Source organism: Idiotropiscis lumnitzeri, chromosome 3 (genome assembly GCF_059441095.1).
Source record: "Idiotropiscis lumnitzeri isolate Australia: NSW breed Sydney's pygmy pipehorse chromosome 3, RoL_Ilum_1.0, whole genome shotgun sequence".
NCBI classification, from domain to species: Eukaryota; Metazoa; Chordata; class Actinopteri; order Syngnathiformes; family Syngnathidae; genus Idiotropiscis; species Idiotropiscis lumnitzeri.
In genome coordinates, this window is record NC_142393.1 from 9,057,357 (window position 1) to 9,083,196 (window position 25,840).

General features: G+C 38.2%; 2 protein-coding genes across 3 annotated transcripts; both read right to left on the reverse strand.

Annotated features, from left to right (window-relative positions):
* Positions 1 to 546: 546 nt before the first annotated feature.
* cdh26.1 (cadherin 26, tandem duplicate 1) lies at positions 547 to 12,127 on the reverse strand. Of its 2 annotated transcripts, none has more exons than XM_088289136.1 (18): positions 12,009 to 12,127; positions 9,356 to 9,415; positions 8,714 to 8,806; positions 8,461 to 8,619; positions 8,243 to 8,390; positions 7,978 to 8,147; positions 7,749 to 7,877; positions 6,189 to 6,374; positions 5,837 to 6,102; positions 5,412 to 5,554; positions 5,078 to 5,299; positions 4,767 to 4,988; positions 3,341 to 3,465; positions 3,162 to 3,242; positions 2,752 to 2,808; positions 2,572 to 2,646; positions 2,145 to 2,216; positions 547 to 2,037 (listed from the first exon to the last, which is right to left on the reverse strand). In XM_088289136.1, exons 1-18 carry the CDS (start codon positions 12,033 to 12,035, stop codon positions 1,819 to 1,821), a joined length of 2,454 nt encoding a protein of 817 aa, XP_088145262.1. In that variant the 5' UTR covers positions 12,036 to 12,127; the 3' UTR covers positions 547 to 1,818. The 2 variants fall into 2 exon arrangements, with proteins under 2 accessions (XP_088145262.1, XP_088145263.1); XM_088289137.1 differs by lacking the exon at positions 12,009 to 12,127 and adding an exon at positions 9,925 to 10,092.
* Positions 12,128 to 14,285: 2,158 nt separating this feature from the next.
* LOC148339774 (dysbindin-like) lies at positions 14,286 to 23,193 on the reverse strand. The gene is made up of 4 exons (XM_088292192.1): positions 22,911 to 23,193; positions 17,197 to 17,346; positions 16,885 to 17,034; positions 14,286 to 16,633 (listed from the first exon to the last, which is right to left on the reverse strand). Exons 1-4 carry the CDS (start codon positions 22,951 to 22,953, stop codon positions 16,320 to 16,322), a joined length of 657 nt encoding a protein of 218 aa, XP_088148318.1. The 5' UTR covers positions 22,954 to 23,193; the 3' UTR covers positions 14,286 to 16,319.
* Positions 23,194 to 25,840: the final 2,647 nt, after the last annotated feature.

Consider the following 25,840-nt stretch of genomic DNA (forward strand, 5'->3'; position numbering starts at 1 on the left):
GTGTCTCTCTTACGCCTTCACCATAGGCAGACAGCTGTTGATGTTATTCTTTTAAAGCGTTCATGATTTGGGTCAGGTGCACTGAATGAATTTAGTTATTAGAGGGAGACGCAATAACAGCAAGTCAGCCTTTTCTCCTCCTCGCATGGCTAGTTTATGATGGAACCTGTGCAGCTTCCCAAGACCTCACCCAATATTGCAATTCATATCATAATCCTTTGGTTGTGTTTGTTGCATGCCAGTGTCAAAAGGAATTAGCACATATTAAAAAAAAAAGGTTTAATATTATGATAAACGTGCATGCTGATTAACTGTAGGTGTGGCAAGTGCTTTGGCATACTGAACAAGACTGTCACCGGGTTATTAAAAGGTCTTTACGATTTACGATCACCACCATACAGAATCTGTCTTCATTTTTGTGTATCACATCAGGTTTTCATAATAATAATTATAATAATAATAATAATTATTATTATTATTATTGATATTATTATCAGAATAATAACAACAATACGCAATAAAGTAAAATATTTCTTAGTATTTATGAATTAAGGGCTAGGCTCAGCCTCAGGTGCAATTTGATTCTGAAACGTCATGGTTAGAAATTACAATGCATGGTGAAATTTGTGACGCGTAAGCTTTTATTAGGTGAAACTTAAAAACAAAACAAAAATATGTGACAGAAAAAATGTAAATACTAACCCAGCTCAGTCTGAACTGATGCCCAGCCAATTTTTGTGTTGTTAATTATAATGTCAGCATCAACACCAATATATTCCAATGTTAAATTTGGCTTCATCACAAAATACTTGTTTTAAATTAATACTGTCATGAAAAATCAGACTCCAAGGTACAAATAATACAAAGTGCTCTGTACGCCAAGAAAACAGAAAAAGCAAGCAATTCAACCTGCGCTTATGCAAATCAAGCCGAAATCTGTACAAACGTGTAACTAGTATTCTTTTTTTTTTTTTTTTTTTTCATAAATAACCAAACTCATTCCGGAACAACCCATGAACAAATAAACTTAACAAACCAACTACTAACTGTGTGAAGAAAGCATGGCAAATGTAGTGTTTTCACCGCAAAATGTGCATTTATTACAGAAGAATTCCATCCATTCTTGTAAATTACTTATTATATTATCTAAATAATTATCAAATATTAGTCATGGGAAAATGAAGCTTCTTGAAGCGCTTGAGATTTTTTTTTTACTTCTCAAGCTGCTGCTCTTGATTAAAGATAAAAGCTAGTGCAATGGAAGGGTATTAAATTTTCACTGCACCTTTAAACCAAGATTGCCATCTAGAAAAATTATCACAAGTGCTTCATGAAGCTTCATTTGTCCATCGCTACAAAATAGAGCAACGCTTTTAACATAAGTGTCGAACAAAGCTTAACACCGCTTTGTGTCCCAAAACTGTGATCAATCGTCAGTAAAATGTAAATCAAGTATCCTGTGAGAGCGGGGTGCAGAAGGGGGGCAATGTGCCGGTGGCTTCCGCCTAAGACGAGGTTCATCCGTTCCCACCACACCATCATCGAATACAATTCAAGGGGCTCCTAAACGTCCTTAAGCAGGCAGTACAACCTTTCACCAGCATGTCAACCACAAACCCACCTCCACCGTCAAAACATTGTGACAACAGCAAAACAGACAACGCATGTATATCCACAGCAAACGGCAACAAACGTCCAAGCCCCGCCTCCCTGTGACATCATCCGCATGAGCTTACCCCAAGCAGCTCCATTACCATTAGACCAAGCTGCCAATAATTGCTTTAAACAACTAAAGTAACTGTCCAGTTTTGCCCTTTTTTAAATTTGTGTGCCTTTTTCCTTCATCATCTGGTTGCAGATGCTCCCAAAGGTCTTAAATTTTGGCCCTAAATCATTCAAGTACTGAAAGTCCTCTCCACAGATGCTTAAGGACAGTTCATCCAGTGACTGACACCTACTATCGTCTCCCTCGAAGACGTACTCATGTGGTTGGTATTCGGGGTGGTCCACAGGGTTTGCGTCAATCATATATAGTCTCTGTGGGTGCACCAATGAAAATACAGTTGTTACATTTTTACTGTGGTATTTACTCCTCATCTATTTTGTTTATCTATAGCGTGATGAGATGCAAACATTTCTCTTACCCTGTTGAGGTGATCTGAAATGTTATGATTGGTCAGCAAGCTACTTGGCCGATGATGGCGCCATGAGCCACCCTAAAGTAAATTATATTTAGTTTCATGCTAAAAAATAAAACGTGAAAAAAAATCGAGAACAACTAGCGTGATTTGTTAATTCTGAAAACAGCCGCATCCCAGTTATAAAAGTTTGTGCGCTTGCGCAACCACATTAATTCCGTTGTTGAAGATTTTTTTTTTTCAATTCAGTTGTACGGGTTCTAGATTAAATGGAGGTAAAAGAAAAGCCTTACTCTCATTTTCTTTTTTTTTTTAATGTCATGTAGCATTTGAACGGGGCCGGTCTAGAAAAAGTCTCTATTTGAGATTGTAATCAAACATTTTCTTCCAAATGCAGCAGGTTAATGTTAAAAATGTGTCTGTAAATACTCACCATGTTATGCCCCTTGTTTGCTTGGAGAGTGCCTCTGTGATATTGCTGACCCAATGAAGCCATGTAAGAGCTAATCTGTTGGGAGAATACCATAAAAATCAGAACAATATTATTAAGACATAATGGGTGATAGTCTTGCACCGCTTCTCACTGTAGTAATCTTGTTTTGTTGTTACTCACCATCCCTGAGTTGTAAGAATTCCTGTCTTCCGTCATTACTGGAGCCATTTTAGCCATCTAGGTGAAGATTGCAATTCATCAATGCAACCAAGTAAAGACCAATGACACATGTGACATTTTTTTTTATATAGCGCAGTAATCGAATGTGGAAAATATTTAAGAAGTAATGATGGCTACAATGTAATATTTGTTTTTCTGCAATGCTTTACGGTGTTCATTTTGTTAACCATATTTAAAAATATTTAGCTATAATGAGCTTTGTATGTGAGGAAAATACCCATAAGATTTTCATGACATCTGCCATAATATAACTGAGGTAGCTGAGATGAAAATTCACTACAGTACAAAACTGCCTCAAGAATATACTGATTAAGAAAGTAGTAGAACAATAAATGGAGATGAGCAAATACCTGTATCGTTCCGTGCTTTAATCCATTTGTCCCAGTCATAGCTAAATCCTTTGAATGTGTCAGCAGCAAACTTGGCTCAGTCTAGCACAAGTGCATCATAAAATAAATTACTATTTGCCACACACAATATGCGTTCACGGAAAATGGAATGCAATGGCTGCTGACAAAATCCAACACACCTTGCATTCAGCGCCACCTGCTTCTTGGTTGTACTTCACTAAGGTCTGATGACCCTCATCTTGTTGTACCTCCTTTAAGTGCTTGAACTGTTTTCCACATTCACACATCAAGGCGAAGAAGATTACTGCAATGACACAAGACACAGTCAGCATTTCATGAATTCTAAGGACATGGTGCTCAGATGATCCTCAACTCAACCCTGGATGGGTGTGCTCAGTGGCTTACAGATGAGATGGAATGTAAGTGTGATCATCAGCATTTTCCTTAACAAGGGCGCGTTTGTGGGAGTGTTAACGTTGCTCAGTGGCATATTGCAAATTCTATCATTTCCATAACTTGTATTGCAAATTCAGAGTCATTTTCATTTTTCTTGGTGAAAATAGATACCATAGAGGATTTTAAAACACTCACTGTCAAAAGACTCAGAACCGAACACAAGAAATAACGAAATAAGAGTTCTGTATGTCTGTGGAACTTTTTATAAATCCACGTGAACATTTGTGAGGTCAGTTGTCATTGATGTTTGACAAGAGGGCCTTTTTTTAGGGTGGACGTCAGGACTCTGAATTGTATACAAATTAAAATCAATTATGCTTTGCGCATTAGGAGACAGTCTTGCTATGACAGGAAAAGGAGGCCTTCCTCAAACTTTTCTGGAAAATGCAAAAAACTACAGTAAATTTAAATATTGTAAGACAGACCTGAACCGGATAAGCAGTATTGAAAATGGACGGATGGATTTTGAAATGTAACATGAACAGCTGTTTCTTTTTACCCAACCAGTGGTAGCTTGACTTGACTAAACCACGCCCCTTAAAGGCACACACTGGATTTTTACTCATATCCCGTCCCATTCCCACAGAAAAAATACAAATTATTATCCCAATCTCAGATCATACGAAAACATAACCCTGTCCAGTCACAGTGAAAAAAACTCATCTCCCGTTTAGAATGACTCCGGTAATGTTCACATTTTGCAAGTCAGTTTCATTAAATACAAACAATATTTCATACGCATTTATTGAACAGTTTGTTGCCCTTTTTCTCCTCATGGAGTTTTTTTTTTTTTGTCATACGATTATCCTGTTCCTGTTTACTCCCGTGAATTTTTTTATCCTGTACCGTCTCAGTCCCGTGATTAATGGTTAAGTTGACTCAGACCATGAAAAAATGTCACGCTCAACCACACATTACACAAATACAAAGGTGTGTGCTTGTGACTTTTGATTTAATTAAACAATTTAATCATTTACATTCAAATTAAGGTGTTTTTTTTTCAGACTTCAGTTTAGTGGGGAAAACTAATGAAACTTATAAATCAAAGGCCCTGTCATTGAAATGTCTTTTTCAAAGACCTAATCTACTTTTATAACATATATTATTTTACTTTTTAGCACGGTTATGACTAAATATGAAAGTACTCACACAAAAATAAGAGCAGTGATGCAACAATCAGTCCAATGGCAGCCGGTCCCAGACTTGTTGAGAGCGGCTGTTTACGGCGACACACGTTTCCTCCTTCACAGTCACACACAGTTACGACTACAGTATCCTCTCCAGTTACGCCCTGTTGGTCTTCAATCACAAGTGGCACTGAGTAATCGCCGTAAGCAAGTGTCTTCAGGCTAATTAGTCCAACCTCCTCACCTGGTGTACGAAAAGCAAAGCAAGGCAAAGCATGCGTTGGTGTGACAGTTGGAACAATTAACGTTTTAATAAGACAAATCGGAGCTTACCCATGGTACGGTCCACTTTCCATCGCCGTAATTGCGTTGCATCATTACTCTTTAATGAGAAGGTGAAGGGCCCGCCGTAAGGATGCAAGTCCAAATCTTTTGCAGCCAGCATGACTTTGTTTCCACACATGATGACACTTTTATTGCTCAGCTTTGGCTTGTTGTCATTGATATCCAGAAGGTGAACCAAGATGCTGCTCGTGCTTGTGGCTGGCGGCTTACCTTGGCAACAAAAGCAAAATAAATAAATAAATAAATAAAAAAAGGCACTAGTTTTATTATTTTTGTTTTTTTACCAAAGACCATATAATAGTAGTTTGTATTTGCTTCACACCATCATCTTTTGCAGCGATCAGTATTTTGTAAATGTCATCGTGAACAAAGGGTGACTCTCTGTCCATCTTCCTAGTGGTTCTGATTCGTCCTGATTTTTTATCAATGGTCACCCAACCAGCAGGATCATCTAACAAGGCAAAGCTAGAAGAAAAAAAAAAATATTCACTTTGCATCGCAACTTCACTATATATTGAAACATCCATCCATCAGTAATCTGTACCGCTTCAATATATAAAAAATTATGAGAATTAAAAAATTCAAATTATTAAAAATATTATATATATTATAAAATATATTTAGAATTAAAAAAACAAAAACAACAAAAACCCAACAAACACCTGATCCTGCTTTGTCGAGGGAACTCTAAAAACTTAAAAAAAAATATTTATTATTTCATGAGGCATGCTGATTGTAAACACCAACCTAATTTTGGATACATCCGAATCAACATCATGCACTTTTGGAGTGTATAGCAACTTTCCTGGCTCCTCCTCTTCCTTCTCATAGATGTCAACTGGGTCTTTGTCAAATTGAGGTGGGTCGTTGACGTCAAGCACTTTCATTGTGACGGTAACTGAATCAGAGACGCTTTTGATCTTGGGTGCTGTATCTTTACATATAAATAAGGGCTCCTCATTCTCCACCCCAATCTGCAGATTTGTAATAGCTGATTTCTCAAAATCTTTCCCCTGGAGGACACACAATTACAAAATAAGATCTGGTGCAGGCACTGTTGCATGAACAATTGTGAGTTCTTGGGGGAGGAAAAAATTACCTTGATGATGCTCAGAATACCCTCATTAGTCTCAGGGTCAGTTTCAATTTTGTAATTGTTTTCCTCATTTCCTTTGATGATGAAGTACTTGGCTCGCCAGCCTTGGGTTTTTGGAGTGTCTTTGTCGTCTACAGCAAGTCTTAAAACATTTTTCTTTGTGACCATTTCAGGAATTTCACCATTATACTGGACCGGAGGAACAGTTTCATGATTAACATCACGCCATACCACAGAAATAAAAATCTAATTTGATCGTGATTGCCTCTGTCAAGAGTACAGAACAATGAAATTCATTTTACAGGTTTCGATCCACCCAAAGAACATAAAAAGTGACAGGGACACCAAACAGAGGGCCCAACAGCAATGGAATGAATGACGGGTTGCTCAACGGCGCCCCGATTCCTTAGATCAGAAAAAGGAGAACAAAGAGAGGGGAAAAAAAGCAAATCCCAAATTATGCTCTAGTGAACAGGGGGGGGGCACAGTGTGGGATTCGGAAAAAAACATATCAGCACACTGTTGCAACATAATAATAAAAACATGTAATAAAAACTTGAAGACTAGTGCATGTGGAAAAGAGGGGTGGTGTCAGGTAAGGGACCCCAGACAATGCGCGCTTGCAGCCCCAATTAGGCGCATCGCGTCGTGAACTGTGATGAAGGTGGTGGTGGGGGGGTGTTCATGGAAGGCATGGAGGAGGAGTGAATCACGGTTAGGTAATATCAGTCTTGTTTATGTACATGTAAGCCCGTGGTCATCACTTCTGCTCAGCTCCGACCCATTTGTCTCTGCTGTCTGATGACTCATGACTTAATCACGTTGCCATGGAGATGACCTCAGAGAGTCTTGATTCAATACCAAAGGTGCATGGCAGAAAAATTCGTTTTGGGAGGGGACATAGAGACAGAGTTTTGTCTGCAACACATCCAGATGATTAGCCTTTCAAGGCTTTTGCCAGCAAAGATAATTGTTTTGGTTCAGGCAGACTAAAATTTTCTGTCTGCCTTGAGTCCTCTGGTTCGCATGTGATTTCAAATAGCCACACTTCCGGTCAATACGCACCGAGGCAAGCTGACAACATCTCTAAATTGGCATTTCAAAGGAGTCCAGGAATAGCATAACTGCGTTCCAATCAGGTGAATATGATAATAATGATTCTGTTCTAATCATTGCTTTGTAGAACAATTCATAGAGTTTGATGGTGTCATATTTATGGATGAAATACAATGACATCCACTACGTATATGAGCGGAGCACAGAATCTGTCTGCCTGCGCCTCGACCTAATTCACCAATATCGCATTGCACCACAACTTAGACCTGACATCAGCTGGCAACTCCAAACAGAACTTCCATGATTTTTAGATTTCAGAAGGAAACGCAGTGAGATCCTCGGGTTTATAGTTTTAGAAAAAAAGACCCCACAAGACAAAGGTCGGCAACGGAGATAAGACAAGGAGAAAGCAGAGAAGCAGAGTTCCTTGGCAGCCAGAATTAAAAGCCACTAATAATAACCATAATTAGCAACTTAATTAGTAATAGATTTAACAAACATGCTTGCCTTCCTTGCTTTGAACATTGGTGGATGATTGTTGCTGTCAATAATATTGAGAGTCACAACAGCAGTGGATGACAAGGAGGGTTTTCCCTGATCTTTGGCTTGAATCGTGATTTCATATTTCTTGACTTTCTAAAATATGAAAACCACAATGAATAACAAGACATACACATACAAACACACCCACGCATGTGTGTCTTTAAATGCAGTCGAAAAAGTCAGTAACACTTACGTCATAGTCAAAACACCCTTTCAATGTAAGTTGAGCCATCCGGGGATCAATCTGGTGTAAATCAACTTTAGGAACCTGCGGGGACTGTGATACCACACTCAGGGTAACTGTGGAGTTTGGGGTGTCCTCTTGATCAGGATCAATAACCTCTATCCGAACTGGCAAGTAGCCTTGGCATGGAATTTTAGGGATGACACACACACAAAAGATGAATAAAATACATTACTGTAATATGAGTGTTCAATAACTGGAGGCAGAACCTCACCCTCTACTGTGTCCTCTCTGACATCAGCGCTCATTTGCGGAAGAAGAAATTTTGGTGCGTTGTCATTGATGTCTTTTATGGCAACATCAAATGCTAATTCTCGGTCTATTGCTCTTCCTGTTTGTTTGTCCAAAATGTCAAACTTGATCTGTGGATAAATACAAATTGTGCTTGTGAAGATAATGATTAAGACAATTTGTGATGCAATTTGAGCTCACGTGGAAGAAGCTGTGCTCCTCTCTGTCGATGGCTTTATGGGCGTAGATCTTCCCGTCTTTTTCATCAAGAGAGAAAACACCCAGTGGCTCTTCATCCACACCCATTCCTCTTATAACGTATTTGTGATTGGTGTGTTGATATGTTCTGTCATTGAATATCTAAGCAAAAAACAGAAAGAGACACACAGGTTAGCTTCTGGCTCCTAGTTTTGATGGTGCTGATATGGTTTTGTTTTCAAAATCTGGTTTTCACCTGAGATACAAGTTTTGGGTAAGGCCCTGGGTCTTCCTCGACCAACTCAATGGTAGTCAAAACCCACCTTCTTTTGGAGCGTACCAAAATGTCCTGTTGAATACACATTTAAAGGGGAAGTCAACCTGAAAATGTTCTTTACAAGAATATATTCTATGCAGGCCCACTAGATGAAACATGGCATTCTGATAAATATTGCGTTTGTGGAATATGATTTAAGCAGTAAAATCCACCCATTTTTTAGACATCTCAGGGGGTAGCCAATTTGTCACTTCTCTTGACTGAAAATAACATCACAGTAGCTCAGAGCTCAGATAACGACCAATCATGGCACTTAGAAAAAACAGGTGAGCGTGACTGGTCTTTACCTGAGAAAATGTGATGTCATTTTCATGTAACAAAATGGCCGCCCCCTGAGTTGGCTAAAAACAAGTGGATTTTTTTTTTGAGTAAATTCATATTCCACAAATGCAATTTTAATCAGAATGTCATTTTTACACTAGTGAAAGCCGTAGAACATTTAATTGTCCAGAATTTTGGGGGTTGACTTCGCCTTTAAGATCTACACCAAATAGTTATCATTCATAATCCACACAAAACATTTTTTTTTTTTACAGGAGGAGTTTAAAACTTAAAACTTACCCGCTTGTCAAGTTGGATGTTGTGTCCTCTCTGAGAGGCTACTGTAAATGTGACTAAAGTCTACAGCAAAAAAAGAGAATCCACGTCATTAACCTCACCCGAGACTTGAACATTTTTTTCCTGAAAATGTAAACACTTCGTTCCCCTTCTCTGTAAGACATAAAGTGGTTTAACTCAAAATATCCATCATGTACATCATAACTATCACAGGCATTACAATATGTATATTATTATAAAAGTATTTGGTTGACCTACACAAAACTATTGTGTAACATTTCACATTCTGCATTTTAATAATTGGAATGAACCACTTTCAATGAACTATGGACATTTTTAGATTTTATTGAACATGTATTTGCTATCATAGTTGTTAGCCACTCGCGATTATCGTTAGCATCTTGCTAATTAGTATTCTCTTCTACTCATTTTGTGATACAACATAACCAAATTGCGTTCACCAATTCTAAGACGCTAATTTAACCACGGTATTAACCAAGACGTAATTTAAAACAGCTTCGAGCACATTAGCATCGAGGCGTAGCCTGGTGGCAAGCAACGGCCTTGCTTACCGGAGTTAACATGAAGGGCTCTCTAGGTGGAAAGCTGCTCTTCACGTTAATACACGCGCACGATTCGTTGTAAAACAAGCAAGCAACTCGTTAAATACTGATATGAGGGAGTAAATCGTTGTTTTGTATGATTTTCACAAGCGATTGCTTCGTTTGATCGCAATTCTGACCAGACAAATCTCATTAACGATGTATTAGAGATTTGCGCTACCTTGTGGCGAAATGAGATATTACCTCTAAACAGTATATTTTTCATATCGATTCTTGATTTTTAATAGTTTTTTTTAAATAACCCAGCTTTATTTATTCTTTAACAAATAGATAATGAATGGATTAAGTATTGGATTTAGTGTGCTTATTTAAGTAATTTTACAGGCTCCTGTTTGTAGAATTATTTTTACTTTGCCTGTTCAAGTTTATGTTATACCATAGCATCTTGATTTGATATAAGTCTGGACTTTGACTAGGCCACACCAAATCTTCATTTTGTTTTTTGAGCCATACAGAGAGACTTGTTGGTTTGTTTGGGGTCATTGTGCTGCTTTATAATCGTAGAGCACTTGAGCTTCATCGTTCTATTAAAGACAGCAATTTGTCCAGGTCCTGTAGGAGTAAGCAGCCTCAGACTATCACACTGCCCTCACCATATTTGACGGTTGCCATGAAATGCTGTTATTTGTACACCAGATGAAACAGGATACTCACATTTCTACTACTCCAAATGTTTTATTAATTTATTTACATATTGTATGACTTGATTTTTTCAACAGCGTACCTCGGCGGTGAGCAGAGATTAAAATTATATATTATTACATATTTTTAAGGCAAATTTGCAACCAATATATTTACAGCAAAGGTGTTAATTCTGCAGTAAAGTGCATGTATTTAATCCTCAACAAGACTTTGTGAATTCTTTGCCTCAGCATAAAAATTCCGTCTTATAATGTGCTGTACAGAAATCAGAAGAAATTCAATAACAAATGGCACTTTTAAAGTTAAATGCCTCAGAGTTTGGGAAATTTGGAATTTGACCAAATGTTTCTGGAGAAGATGGAGGTGCACTTTTAAGTCACAAAATTCTACAGACGTTGAAACACTGTGACGGAATGCAGCTGCAAAGACTTTATTTTAACGAGTGCGGGCCCATCTCAGTGATCAGTTTAATACTCTCCACATGTGCGTCTACTTTTGATATTTTTTTTTTTAACAGTGCTTCAGAATGGTACGGGTGTTAAATTACTGAAGACCACAGTAGCCAATTTTTTAAACATCACCATGTAAGAAAGATCATATGCATCTTTGTCCTACAATAAATTGACAATAAAGCTCAAAATGGAGGATACACTGCAAAGTGAGATGTTTCTTTGTTTTTATGTATCCAAGAACTCGGAAACACAAGCAGCAATTTCACAGTACATATTTGATACTAATGTCTGCCGCTTGTCATCGGAGTTTAAAGTGAGGACTCATTTTATTGATTTGATTTTTTTCTCTTTACTGCAGTAAATTGCATGAAAATTATTGGGCATTAATTGAAATATGTTTCGTATGCAAGGTACCATATTTACTAAACCTTGCTCTTCACTTCCCCGTATGCGTCTTTCACTTGGGCACACATCTAATTGTTTTTATTGATTAGCAGCAGTTATTTTGACAATTGTTATATATTTGAAAAATCCTCTCATGAGTTCAGGTTATTTTTTTTATTACTAAATTATACTCTGAGTTGTTCAAGTGACACACTAAAGGCATCATATTTCACATTGGAATTCATTCAGTTTTAATTCAAATGGAGCTCATCATTCCCACAAGTGAATAGCCCGAATGCAGGAAATCCGATTTACATGACTACTTACATGTAATTAAATTCAATTTCACTCTTTAAGCGTCAAAACAAACTTGACAAATCCTCTTGATTGAAATAGCCCTGATTATATCATTACATTTGTGGCTCTAAGTCCGTTTTCAAGTAGGTAAGTCAATAAAATAGCATGGCATGGCAAGAGCAAATAAATGGCGATAAAACACAATTTGACTTCAAAGAGGTTCAAATGCAAAAGTGGAAAGTTAGAATTCAAGCCTACCAGCATGAGCATGGAAATGGTCCTCATCCTGATCCTCTCTGCTTGATGTCCTCTGAGGTTGTCTTGTTATCAACGGTGATACACAAGAGCACACTACGCCTGCAGGCAGCCAGTTGCTTCACTTGACTGCATTGACAAAGGAATGTTTGTTCACACGCGCAGTATTTATTGTGGGAATTTCTATGTACACTTTACCTGTGTTTGAAATATGCAAGTTTACATTTTTTCATTTGTGAGAAAGTGATGTTCATGTTAACTGCGGTGTACTTGTATTCTGAGAAACACTACTTTTGTCACAGGTCAGCTAAGGTAACTGCTTTGTATGTCCAGCCCGGTATCACATTCATCCCTGCAAACACTCAAACAATATTAAATTGTAGTTTCGTGTGAATGAACATATAATGCACTTATTGTTTCATTTCCCACACTGAGCTCACTTGCAGAGTTTAGCTTGAGCTGGGCTTGTCTGTCACAAATGGCCCAAGAGGCTTGTTAAAAGAAACTGTACAGCCAACAGCTGCATGCAGTTCCAGCATTTAACTCTATTTAAAGGGTACTGTGTAATTTAAGTGCAGCAGATAGTCTGATTGGCATTGTTCTCAGGAAGCACTTTCACACCACTGCCCCACTCGACCATGTTACCCTCCATCACATACACCAACCAGCCACAACTTAACGACCAAGTGGACATTCCGATGAGGCGCCAATGCAAGCGCGGCATCAAAATGAATAATGCTCGGTTTTGATTGATGATCAGTAATAATTACAGTGGACCAATCATAGTCACAGTTCGGCTCCTGAGGATTTGCATATTTGTGGATTTTTTCCCCCACTCCTTTTATAAGATAGATGGAGTGTTATATTGATTGCATATAACGAAATAGAAAAAAAAAATCGAAAATGGAAAAATAAATACATAAATATATATATATATATATATATATATATATATATATATATATATATATAAATATATATATATATAAATATATATATATATATATTTATATATATGTGTGTGTGTACGTATTTATAATAATATAGAATTTAAAAAATATATATTATATGTATAATTATAATACGTTACTTGTTCAGTTGCCATTCCAAGCCCACACACACAACCCTGTGTTTATGGACACCACCCTGCAACTAACGTAATTAGTTAAGATAGTTCACAAGTACAGTAAAACAATTATGCTCATAAACCCTAGAGATGCAAGCTTTTACTTGCTGTGACACTATATTGTGCGGATTATAAGTCATTTGTTGAACATTGTAAAATGCTTCACTGGTTAGATCATGGATCCATCTCCACCCTTCGGGAGTCGGGGTTAGGGTTTAGGGCGTACTAAAGAGAGAGGTCATCTTTGGTCATCCAAAATTATATTCCAACTCCAGCTCAGTTTTCTTTTTGAATATTTCCATATCATTGCTGCATAGACTGTGACCTGCAGGCGATATGCGCAATACCTGCCACTTTCTTTTCAAATAAACCACACCTACATCTCATAGCTCCCCTTACAGTACTGTACACTCTTACAGTTTCTGTATGAGTTAGATCATTACAAGAAAAAAAATGATTTAACGAACATATTTTGTGTCCGGTAAAATATACACTTTTGCTGTTGTTTCAAAAGTTGTGAAGAAGATTGAGGCTATCAATGAACAATGTGTCTTTCAGGCTCGGCAGGGCCTCTGGACTATTTATGTGTTATGAAGATTTCATATATGATTTTCTTGACCATATTAGCAAATGGTGTAGTATAACTACAAAGCTCAAGATATCTGCCTCATGCCGCTAAGGAGGCCCAACAAGCCTTTCAAAGGTAGCAGTGACAACTGATAACGACACGATAGCGTTACAAACTTGTAAAACTTGTACAACAAGACTACAAAGTAAACAAAATGGTGGTCAGTATTAGGGCCTTACTGCATGAGCCTTTTAGCTGTATGTCTCTCCGAGACTTTTTTAAAGCAGGTTGGACTAACATGATAATGAGTGGCAATTTATTCCAGTCATCTTTATTCATGTGAGAGAAACCTTTTCAAACGGTAAACAATATACACATAAAATTGGTGGGTTGAATCGCACACCTCTTTAAATCCACAACCGCAGACATCAAATGTACCATCAATAACTGCACAAGATGGACCATATATCACCGGTGCAGTCAAGAAACGGGTCACATTTTCTCCATTATCCTGATCGATGTCAAAATATGAACAAGAGGCCCATTTATGAACCTCTCCAGTTGCATATGGACCCACACCCAAACGTTTACACACTTTGCCATCACAGGCATCTTTATTGTTTGAAAAGTCGTTTCGCACAGGGGGGGGGGTCAACATGTCCGACAAAGTACTAGTCCATTAATAACAGGTGTTGGTTGAGTTGAGTCTTGTAACACAATGATGTTGCACAACGGAAAGACGTGTAGTCACGAAAGGCATGCATTCACAACTTCAGCGCATGTGTAATAGTGTAAATAGATTGCTCATGCACATCAAAACAGGTTTTCAGCACTCAATAAAACATGTTTATGGCTAATTGCTTTGATCGTTCAAGGGAGTTTTAATACATTAGACCAGGGGTGGGCAAACTTTTTGACTGGCGGGCCACAACGCTGTTCTAAAATTTGAGGGGCCGAACCAGAAGCAGATGGATGGAGTGTTTTGGTAACCTCACCTCATTGGAGAAAAAAAAAGACATTTAATTTTAAATGAAAGTGAACAAAATGATTACAACAATATATGTCTTTGAAAAAAATCACAGTATTTAGAAAATAAAACATTAACAAGGTTTATTAATGTAATTTTTTTCAAGTTCGGCGGGCCGGATTAAAACATTTAACGGGCCGTATATGGCCCCCGGGCCGTAGTTTGCCCACGCCTGCATTAGACAGATGCACATTTGCACCTCACAGAAAAAAATGCAGTACCGTTGTAATACAGCAGGGGCGAGGTTTCGAATTTGAGATAGAGATGTGAAATCACGCATAAAGCAAATAATAATGTTCAGCTAATTGTCATTTATTTTTTCCTGAGGTAACAACAGCATTGCACATATTGCGCTGGATTCTAATTTCAGCACAATGACTTTAGACAAAAAAAAAAAAATAATGGCTCCAATCAATAAAGTTTGCTAGACTGAATGCAAACGATGTATGTGCGAAAGGAAAATCCAGTCTTGAACTTTCAATTTGACGCTTGCAGTAAAGTGGTGTGCCACTTTACAGTCTTAGAAATCTCATGAAAAAAAAAATCTGTGACAACCAATCAACTTTTCATTCTGATTTCTGTCATTTCTCCAGGTGAGACCACATTAATGATTAACAGTCTTTTGTTTTCATTTATCGAATTGTGGACATTCCAGAACCCTTATTCACCACATCAACAGAACTAAAAGCGCCATGTTTGTCAGCGATTCAAATGATGAGTTTCACCGAGCCTTTTATTGAAAAATAATTTTGTGTAAAATTCTATATTTATAATGGCAAGCAGAAATTCATATATTTAGAAAAATAACGGTTCTTTGCAACAATTTAGAAGCAATGATGGAGCAAAGTTGGTGAAACTGAATTAAAATCACTACCAAAACAAATAGCGACCAACATAATTTGACTGAGGGCCTCTTGTCAGCGTCACCCAGTCTTGCGAAAAAAAAAACAAAAAAACTTTATAGCCACTGCTGTTTAAATTGCTACATAAAACCTGTTCTGACTAAGGCGTGAGAATAAAATTAACTTTTACTACTTTGGAACTGTTTCAGCCAGTGCACCCTGCAAAATAATTGTCATAAAAAAAAAAAGTTATTTATATTAAGTTATTTCAACCCATTATTTTCATTAGGCATTTCTGGATCTGAGAATTACCACCCACGATTGTTTTTTTATGGCTATTGTTTTTTAAAATAATAAATAATAAAATAAATAATAAAATGTAAATCTGCAAAGTGAAGATTCACTTTTAGACAGATTTCTTGTTTACCATACTTGGTACCTCCTTTGAAGTCAACGGTACGTACGCAGGAGGGAGGTTCTCTTCAGGCAGCAAGCATTTAAGTGTGAGGGCGGTGAATAACTCTTACCGTATAATTAGCGTTAAATGTCAGGAAGAGAGAGCACAAACTTCAACTGACAGTTACTCTTTTTTCATCAACAAAGAGGGAAAACAATGTATACTTTTAAGTTGTAAAGAAGAAGCTTTTTGCATAAATACACACAAATATTTCAAAGGACAAATCACAGCAGGTGAATCATGCTCGGGTTTCTCTGCAAATGCAATCAGACAGTAAGAGGAAAATGTTTGTCTCTAATTCAGTCTTTGCGAAGATTTAGTCAGAAGGCATCTCTGCTCCTCTTCCTCATCCTCTGTTTCTTCATCGCCAGGATGGGGAACAGAGGTCAGCAGTTGGGTATCAGCATGGATTTCCTCGTCATCGGACTGGATCACAGGCGTGTCTGCTCCGCCTCCGCTCGTATCGGAGCCCGATGACGTGGAGGACATGCGAGACTTGGATCCGTTGTGGACTTCATTTGACCGTTGCAACGGTGGACACACCCTGTAGACAACCTCGGCTTCTTCATCTGCCTCATCTGCCTCATCTTCATCTTCATCCTCCGCATCTGGATAAAGAAACGCTGTTCAAAATGCTTGTTGGGTCTCGTTCAACCTCTTCAATCTCTGCATGGACATTTAACTAAAAATGCATGTTGATTCAAAATGAATGTTAAAAATCATCCAATCAAAAACATGTTTCTCCTTTTTTTTCTCTTGGATGGCGAAAAAGAAAAAAATCGGAACGTTTTGAGAATTGTGCCCCCCCCCCCGACAGAAAATGAACGTTATTTTTATGGAAGTATGTTGTTATGTGTACCTGGTAGAGGGGATGCTATCTCGCCCTCATCTCCTCCTGATCCGGAGTTAAGGAAGACGTCAAGGGCCTCTTGGTCAGAGATGTCCATCAGGTCCATTTGCTCCAGCACATCCACGTTCACCTCCATAGATGAGATACTTCCCATGGGGGCTGCAAACACAAATTGTGATATGAAACGTTAACGTTGCGTGGCACCTGAGAAGCATTGTAACATAATGAGTCCATTAAGGCTTTGTTCTATGTTTTATTGGTTGAATTGCACGACGAACATTTTCCTCTTCGACCAAAGCCAAAGTGGCCGCTGGCACTTACGTTTTCTGCTGTCAATCTGCAGGTGAGCTGACGGCATGTAGTTATCCACATCGTGCTGGTAGACCTCTTCGAAGAAGCGCTGTCGCTCCCTCAGCTTCAGATGCAGCGTAGAATCGTTGTCCAAAGCTCTCTGGGAGTTGTCTGTCTCCGCTGAACAATGAGAACAAGTCACGCTGTCACACATGTTGCAAACACTAACAAAAAGCAGACTTTTTCATATTTGGATTCAGATTCTAATCTTTCTCTTTCTTTCATACACACACACGCACGCACGCACTGTAGATGGCGTAGAAAAATGAGGACTCGAAAAATGTCCCCATTTTTCTTCGAGTTCTCAGATTGAAGGTGTGTTATCATAAAAATGTCCTGATATGTCATCAAAACAAGAGCACGCACGCACGCACACACACACACACACACACCCCCACACACACACACACACACACACATACATATATATATATATATATATATATATATATATATATATATATATATATATATATATAATTTTTAATAATTTAATAATAAAATAATTGCATAAATCACATTTTTTCATCTACTATTTTTTGCAAAGCTTCTAACAGATATTTACTTGAATAATATCTTGGAATTAATGCAAAATCACCAAATATGAAGTATATTTAATTCTGAGACTGTTCTAACAGCGTTCTTTGATTCTTGAATACAATCTAAATTGAGACATCTTTACAGGTATTTATTTTTGAAACATTTCTCTAAACTGCCCACAAGCGCCACACTGCAGCAGTGTTGGTTTTCAAAGCCCAGTGGTAACTTAAACACAGTGTTTTATTCTGAGATGTGCTAAAGACGTACAGCTAATATGGCACAATATTTGCAAAGTATGCAAATTATTTTTTAAGTAAAGCAAACTGAGTTAACTGAGTTAATATATTTAAAGTAAAAAAAATTGTGATTAATCACCCGAGTTTACGCTTTAATTTTGACAGCACAGAAGCACTTTTTTCATTAATGGTGGAAAATGTAATTGATTTTCCTTGACTTCATTTTTATATCACAAACCTGGCATTTAAAAAGTGATGTGTAGAGTTTCTCTAACCACTGTACAGAGTTGAACGACTGTCCTAAGGTCCACCTTTAGTATGATGTTTTTTTGTTTTTTTTTTGCCCAACTGACCAGCTTTGGTTGTGTAACTGTGCTAAATTCTTCTCGACACACTGAGCCTGCCCCCACTGGGCTGTATGAGCTGACACTTTGACTCATGTCACCAGTGCGCTTGTTCGTTTGTGCGAGAGGGCGTTCGTGTATGTGTGTGATCGCGTCTGAATGTGTGCACCAGTGGATGTTCATTTAACTGCTTGGTGAGTGAGTGCCCAGGAATGACTTGCAATGTTTATATAATTCAAGCAAGCAGATGCTGCTTGAATCGTAATCAAAGTTAACTTTACTTCATCTGCACATATAGTTTAAAAATGCCTGCAGAAAATATTTTTAACACCTCTAGGGTGAGTCAAATAATTATTAACTTCTTGCGTTTTTAGCAATCCCGCAAGACACGTGGGAGGTGTAATTTGGCGAACATTACCTTGCTTGGTGTTCATAGCCTCCTTGGAGGAATCCAGTGCTTTCCTGACTGAGGTTATTAACTGCCAGTGAGCCTTATATGGCTCTGCGGAATCATTAAGTTAAGTGGTTTTCTACATTTGAATGCGATCCAAAGAAAAATAGTGCTGAACCTGTGTTAGTCTGCCAGATTGCAGGACTGTAAATGAACCAATGAGGTCTGCAATACGGGCAACGGTTATGTCTTTATCCCATTTCATTTACATTTGGTGTAGATGAGTTTATCAAAGTAAATGATGGATTATTATCACTTTCAGCTCTTCTCTTACTGGTGGCTCCCAAACGTTTTCTACGTAGTAATTGTTTACTATGTAAGAACATACTTGATTGATCAATTTGCTTATTACACCTGGATGTGATTTATTACTAGTTAAGTACTACTTCCTCTTTCCTCAGAGGCTGTAAATTACAATGTATGAATTCAATCAATATTTCCCCACTGTAAACTGTTTTCAAATTCCCCAATATAAATGTAATTATCTTGATTTAGTCGTTTTTCATCATTTCATTATTTTCTTTGGACTCCCCAAATTTACAACATTTGAATGTTTTGGGGTACCTTAAGAATTAAAACTGGCTTTACATGAAAATATCCCACTTCACTGATATGTGATCTCCCCAGCCAACTTTACATCATCACCCCGTGGTGGTCAGCTTGCAGTTCCTTATAAACATACTTTTCATGCCGCGACCTGCCGTAAATCATTTTCTTCTTCCGCCATGTCAAAGACCATCAGCGACACTGGGCCCACTTGCATTGGTCTACAGAAAATACCAAAACTCAGTTTAGCCCGCCCCTACGTAGATTTAGATCGAACCTTGAGCTAGATTTGCATTTGTCACGAAAATAGAGATTTATATAGAGTAAATCAAATCCCCTTCACTGGATCGAGAATATTTGTCCTAACTTTGATCAGTGCTGTTTTGTTTTTGTTAATTCTCAAATGAAACAACGGTGAATGCCACCTCTGCTAGCATGGTTACCTCATCTACTACCATTGACGGCTAAAGACGTCAAAGATCCATTTTTTTTTTTCTCGGTTGGTACTGAATGAGTTAAATAGCCCGATTACGTAATTGTAATGATTTTAGATTCACATATAGGCTACTATAAATGATCCAATATTTGTTTTCCTTGGTGTGTATGTTCTCTCTGAGCAATTTCTATTTGAAAAATGAATTTCAGCAAATGGACTGATTGCCTTGGAATGCACTTTGAGCCTTTCTTGTTCATGCACACAACAGAGTCAGTCCTTGTTAGGCTGCTGTTTTATCCTGATCTGGGCTATGAAACACAGGTCACATGGAACGGATTTACTGCGGTGGCTCAAGGAAGAGAGAACAGCTGGGGTGACTGCTGTCGAAGTGTAACGTGTAGTCCAAGTGCCTCGGCGTATTAAAAGGCATGACTTACAAAAGGGTTGACGTGCCACTGTTTAAGTGTATGCGGACAACACAACAAGCCATATTCTGTTTGGATTTTATCATCACATGTCATCAACATTAAAATGCTTACATTCCCAAGCTCAGTCATTGCCCCCTTTGCCACATTTTATGGATTCCAGGAAGGTTTTGCATTATCACACAACAGAAAACTGTCCTAAGGGGAGAATGTCCAGCTTCCAATCTCATTTGGGTTTAATGTAAAGATGCATAAATTGTTTCCCATCAATACAGCACACAACAAATTTGTAAATCTGTCCATCTACCCATGCCGTGGATATCTGTGAGGCAACATAAATGGGGTGACACATATACCATGCAAGCAACGTCGCTGCTTATTTCCACCGCGAAACACCCCGCCACATTCTGTACATCTTAACAGTGTGGCTTTGTTGTAAAAGAGTGTGAGTCCTCGACTGGCCTGCCAGCAGTCCAGACTTGTTTTCTTTTGAAATGTGTGGCGCATTATGAATCACAAAAAACAACAACTGAAACCCTCGTCCACTGAGCAACTTAAGTTTAACTCAAGCAAGAATGAGGATTTCATCTACAAAGCTTCAACAGTTCACAGTCGTAAACATGCCATTGTCGCAGCTTTTTGCGTCAAATTCGATATTAGGGAACATACACAAAAAATGAAAATGCATTATTTTGTCTTTGTAGGCTATTCAATATACATTGAAAATGACTTGCAAACTGGCATTGAGGTATTTGCATATTCACAGATTAAAAAAAAAAAATTTCTATTATTTTAGATACAGTATGTCATTCAACATTGACAAGCTGCAATTATGTTATTGCGATGTTGCATTACACTGTATATTTTACGAGACGCGGAATTGCGATGACACTTGTGATCTGAGACAGGACCAATGGCTTCTAAATTCCTTCTCTGTCTAAGCCCACAGTGAATCATAATAGCCTCAGGGTTGCTCTTATGTAATGCTCGTACAGTTCTTCATCTTCCGTGGTTCGCATTGCAAGACCTATTGCCTTCTACACGCATGTTTGTCGAGAGAGACAAATTTGAGACTTTATGTCATCTGATCTGTTCTCAATTCAATGTAAATGTCATGTCAGTGATTTGATGGAATTGTTTAACTGGCTTTCAGAGTAATACAGAAGTAATATTGGCCTTTTTTTATTTATTTATTTTTTTTATTAAAGCCAATACTGATGGGATATAAACGACCAGAGATACATTTCCTTCCTTGCCTTTGTCGTGATCTACAATGCAAAGAAAATTTGGTTCAAGGTGTAAACTTCTCGCATGAAAAATTATATTTGAATTTTGGGGTCTTACTTTCCGAATAAGCGTTAATCCTGTTCAGTGTGTATTTCTGGTCCCTCTCTCTGTGATGAAAACAGTTTGCTCCATGCGTCATTGGCTGCTTTGTGTCGTTTTAATGGTGCAGTCACAGATCAAGAGACCTAGGAACCGCACTGGAAGCATACAACAAATGTTCCTATTGTGCCGAAAAAGTCACATGGTAAGACTTTCAATCCCCTTGTGACTAGAGGGAGGAAATCCCATGATTGCTTTTATGTCTGCTCGGAAAAGTGTTTTTGTTTGGGGGAGAGATTGTATGTTCACCCCATGAGCAGTCACATTTGACAGCTCATCCATCTCTCAGCTCCATTCCGCTTAGACGACCCGCAGCTTCGATTTCTCCCCAAGAGATTAGTGAGGGTGAGACTCAGCTCTCAGCAGTGTACGGCCTCATCATCTTTAGGTATTACTGCTATTAGCCAATCACTCCCCTCTATTGGCCGAGCAGCCAATGCAGACCATCAAGCCTAAATCATTTATGTGTGAGATCACCGCACCGTGGCAGCCAGGATACCACTCGACCCCCAACACCACACACTCCTCAATGTGAACACACATGGTGTGTTAATCGGTAGATATGGGTAACTATGCTCTTGGTATGCCTTCGAATGTGTCATCTGGAGAAAATTGGTCAATCACCCCATAAAAATTCAAATGAAAGTAAACAACAATAATCTGAGTGCCACTACTTCCACACATCTTTGTCTCCATTTCCAAATCCCGCCAACCCCAAGCTACGATTGCATCTTCAGCCATGTGATCATTCTGTGTATTCCCAGGCCACTTCCATCCACATTCCCAAAGCCATTTAGGATCATCACTCTTGCGAAATGCAACAAAGACCTCCTCACCTCATCTGAGATAAAAAAAAAAAATACATTTAATTTTAAATGAAAGTGAACAAAAGCATTACAACGATATAATTGTCTTTGAAAAATTACAGTATTTAGAAAATAAAACTTCAAGGTTTATTCATTTAATTTTTTTCAAGTTCGGCGGGCCGGATTAAAACGTTTAACGGGCCGCATGTGGCCCCCGGGCCGTAGTTTGCCCTGGGCTAGAATATAGCGGAAATGACATTTTAACTTTGTATTACAACTTTTTTTAGGTTACTACAAAAGCAAAACTCTTATTTTCTTGCTCCTATCACGACAAACTTCGTTGGAAAGGTTGGCATACTGTAAATTAAAGTAATCAAACATATGCCCTCAGCTCAATTAGAATAAACGGCTTCATATAGCAAATGATGATATGAATAAGTTATTGATATTAAGCGTTACAAATCGAATACAGCTCAACATAATCCAAATCAAACCATAAGAGAAGCTTACTTACACGCCAGGCGTTTGTTGTGTTTTGTTGACCCCGTCGATGACATGATGTAGTGATGGAGCAGTGTGTGTCAATTTGTCTCGTCACCTCCTGTCAAGGCTGCAGGACAGGATGCTGGTGCACGTCGTTGCAGATCATCGAGTCATTGCATCTCTACACTTGACAAGCAGGCTATCCCAACTACACGTTTTCGTCTCTGCTCTTCTTGACTCCCTCTCCCCCTTTGTGATAGTCTCAGTCGTTCTTTCTAGGTTCCCCTCGCGCTGCTTCGCACTAGCATCCTTATTTTGCCCCCCACCACCACCATCACCCCCCCTCTCTCTCCCGCTCTCTCTTTTTCGCTTACAAATACACACAGACTTGCACAGCGTGCAGTTTAGAGACAGGGTGAGTGATAGTAGACATTGCGGCCTGTACCAACTACTAAAGAGGGGGGTCATAGGATCAGGAGGCTTTTTACGTAATGCTTAAGAACATACCAAATGGGATGTGAGGAGAACCCTGTGATATTTAGTGGTAACGTCATTATTATTTAAGTTGACCAGAAAAAAAAAACATTTTCACATTTTTTTTCTTTATAGCGATGCATGTTCACATTATCCTTTCTTTTGTTCTTTTAAAAGGGCATTTTTTTACGCTCACTTGCCGCAACAAATTCCACAACCGAATGGTATTTTTTTCCTTCTATTTTAATTAAGTGCACAATCATGTAAAAAAACTTTAAATACAATATAAGATTAACAATTTATGAATGACAAAAACCCAACCAAGCACAGAATAAAAACATGAAAAAATAAAATGAAACTAGGTTGTAGTCTCTAGTTTCTGCTCACATGAGGTTGATTAAAAAATGCCATTAGTTTATATTGCGCTCTTCCATGAAACCCAAATATCCACAATTTAATAACAAGAGCAAAATATTTGTTTTATTGCATTTAATCAGATCATATTATGATCGCTTTAAAATTAGAGCAAATCACTGTGATTTTGACGTTTAAAAAAAAAAAACAACAACAACAGTTCCTTCCTTCATCTCTCGAGGTAAATTGTTGCCATGGCCGCAAGAACTTAAACAAAGAATCTCTGGGTTGGAAAAACAATGCAAACAAGCACATTTCTGCTCACGCTGCAAAAATTGTTAATGCTACAGTAGTTTTTCTATGCACTAAATATTAAGTCACGTCAATGTTCAATCAATCAGATTGTGGTTCATGGTCGGAGGGAAAACATAGACATGTTTTATTAAGAAATAAAAAGGGGGCTTTGTGTTTTTTCCCCAATACATTGACGTCACATGTCTAAAATGTCTGCCATTTTTCTCACTGACAAAAGGACTAATGTGTGTGCTGTCCTGGGGGCCCCTTCCACTACCCCAGGTAGGGACCCCTTCATGATGTAGCCAGCTGTGCGGAAGTAGCGAGAGCTGTAGTGGGAAACGACATACCCTGAAACAGAAGATACCCTAAATTTGTACCCTGAATGTGGCTTAGACACAAAAGAATGCAAGGTGACAAATTTGTTCCCATTACTCCTCTTATGTTATAGTCTGTTTCGATCAAATCACCTTATCACAACTGCGCCACAACTTTGACCTGCCTTTAGTTGATCTAAAGCAGAGGGACATAATTGACTGTTTAGAGCAGGGGTGGGCAAACTATGGCCCGGGGGCCACATGCGGCCCATTAGACCTTTTAATCTGGCCCGCTGAACTTGAAAAAAATTAAATGAATAAAGCTTGTTTATGTTTTATTTTCTAAATACTGTAGGTGTCAAAGACAAATATTTTGTTGTAATGCTTTTGTTCACTTTCATTTAAAATGAAATGTATTTTTTTTCTCAGATGAGGTGAGGTTACCAAAACACTCCATCCATCTCCTCCTGGTCCGGCCCCTTTGTCAAATTTTAAAACCCATTGTGGCCCACCAATCAAAAAGTTCGCCCACCCCTGGTTTAGAGGCTACTTATTCGATTCCGGACTTTTATTGACTCAACCGAGTTAAGTTTTTATTCTTGAAAATGAATGTTCTCCTTCAAAACAAACATGAAATAAAGTTTCAGATTATGAAACTAGACCGGCCTTGACATTGGCCAACCAGTAACCATGGCTACCGGACAGCTCAGACCAATTCGCTGATTCCTGGTGCATTGTCTACACCTTGTCCCTTCCCCGATGACAACCCCATCAATGAAGCAACATTGTTTTTTAAATATTTTTTTTGTTTATCTGCACACACAGTTAATAAAGCATTGAATCAAAGTTATTAATTTGCTCTAAGTTTATATTTTGTTCTTTTATTCCTGTTTGTTGTCTTTAATGTAAATAGATTATCTTATATTGAGTCAAATGTTAAAAAAAATAAATACCAACGTGGAGCTTTATTTGGATACTCACTTAATGTACTGTTTTTTTTTAATTCCCATAATCCATGCATAGCGGGGTTCCTGCGGTACCAGCACTCTGCTGGGTGCAATTATAAGTGATTTCTCAGTGTGGACACCACTTTGATGATCGATTGCTTTGCCATTTGAGATCGAAAGCTGTCAGTTATTGTAAAGATGTGATCCATTTTTACAATGCCATTAACATTTGTTATGAGTTTCTAGCAACAGTACAGACACCCTGGCATGTAATGACATAATGAATGCACAGGGCAACTACATTACTAAGAAGAACCAATTCCGATAAAGACACTGGTTCAAAGATGCACAGCGACCACCATATGTGGTGTGTTAATTGACATTTAGCTTCATGGACCCCCTACAGGTCTATGCCATGATAAGAGGCCTGTAACAGCCAATTATGTCACTCTTCCGCTGGAAGAGGCGCTGTAGTGCAACCACCATCTGGAAATCTTTTTACAGTCAAAGTCAATGCCGCGTGATGAATAGCTTGTTCTATTTCTATTCTTATGATGGGGTAAAGTGTGGCGGCT

Excerpts from the sequence above, each read along its gene's own strand:
- cdh26.1 (XM_088289136.1), bottom strand. The coding sequence starts at position 12,035 with ATGAGGACCATTTCCATGCTCATGCTG. Across the intron at positions 8,148-8,242 it reads CAGAGAGGACACAGTAGAGG|GCTACTTGCCAGTTCGGATA; the intron begins GTGAGGTTCTGC and ends TTCCATGCCAAG. Across the intron at positions 5,555-5,836 it reads TCGGATGTATCCAAAATTAG|CTTTGCCTTGTTAGATGATC; the intron begins GTTGGTGTTTAC and ends TTTTTCTTCTAG.
- LOC148339774 (XM_088292192.1), bottom strand. The coding sequence starts at position 22,953 with ATGTCATCGACGGGGTCAACAAAACACAACAAACGCCTGGCGT. Across the intron at positions 17,347-22,910 it reads ACACAACAAACGCCTGGCGT|CGGAGACAGACAACTCCCAG; the intron begins GTAAGTAAGCTT and ends CTCATTGTTCAG. Across the intron at positions 16,634-16,884 it reads GATAGCATCCCCTCTACCAG|ATGCGGAGGATGAAGATGAA; the intron begins GTACACATAACA and ends TTCTTTATCCAG.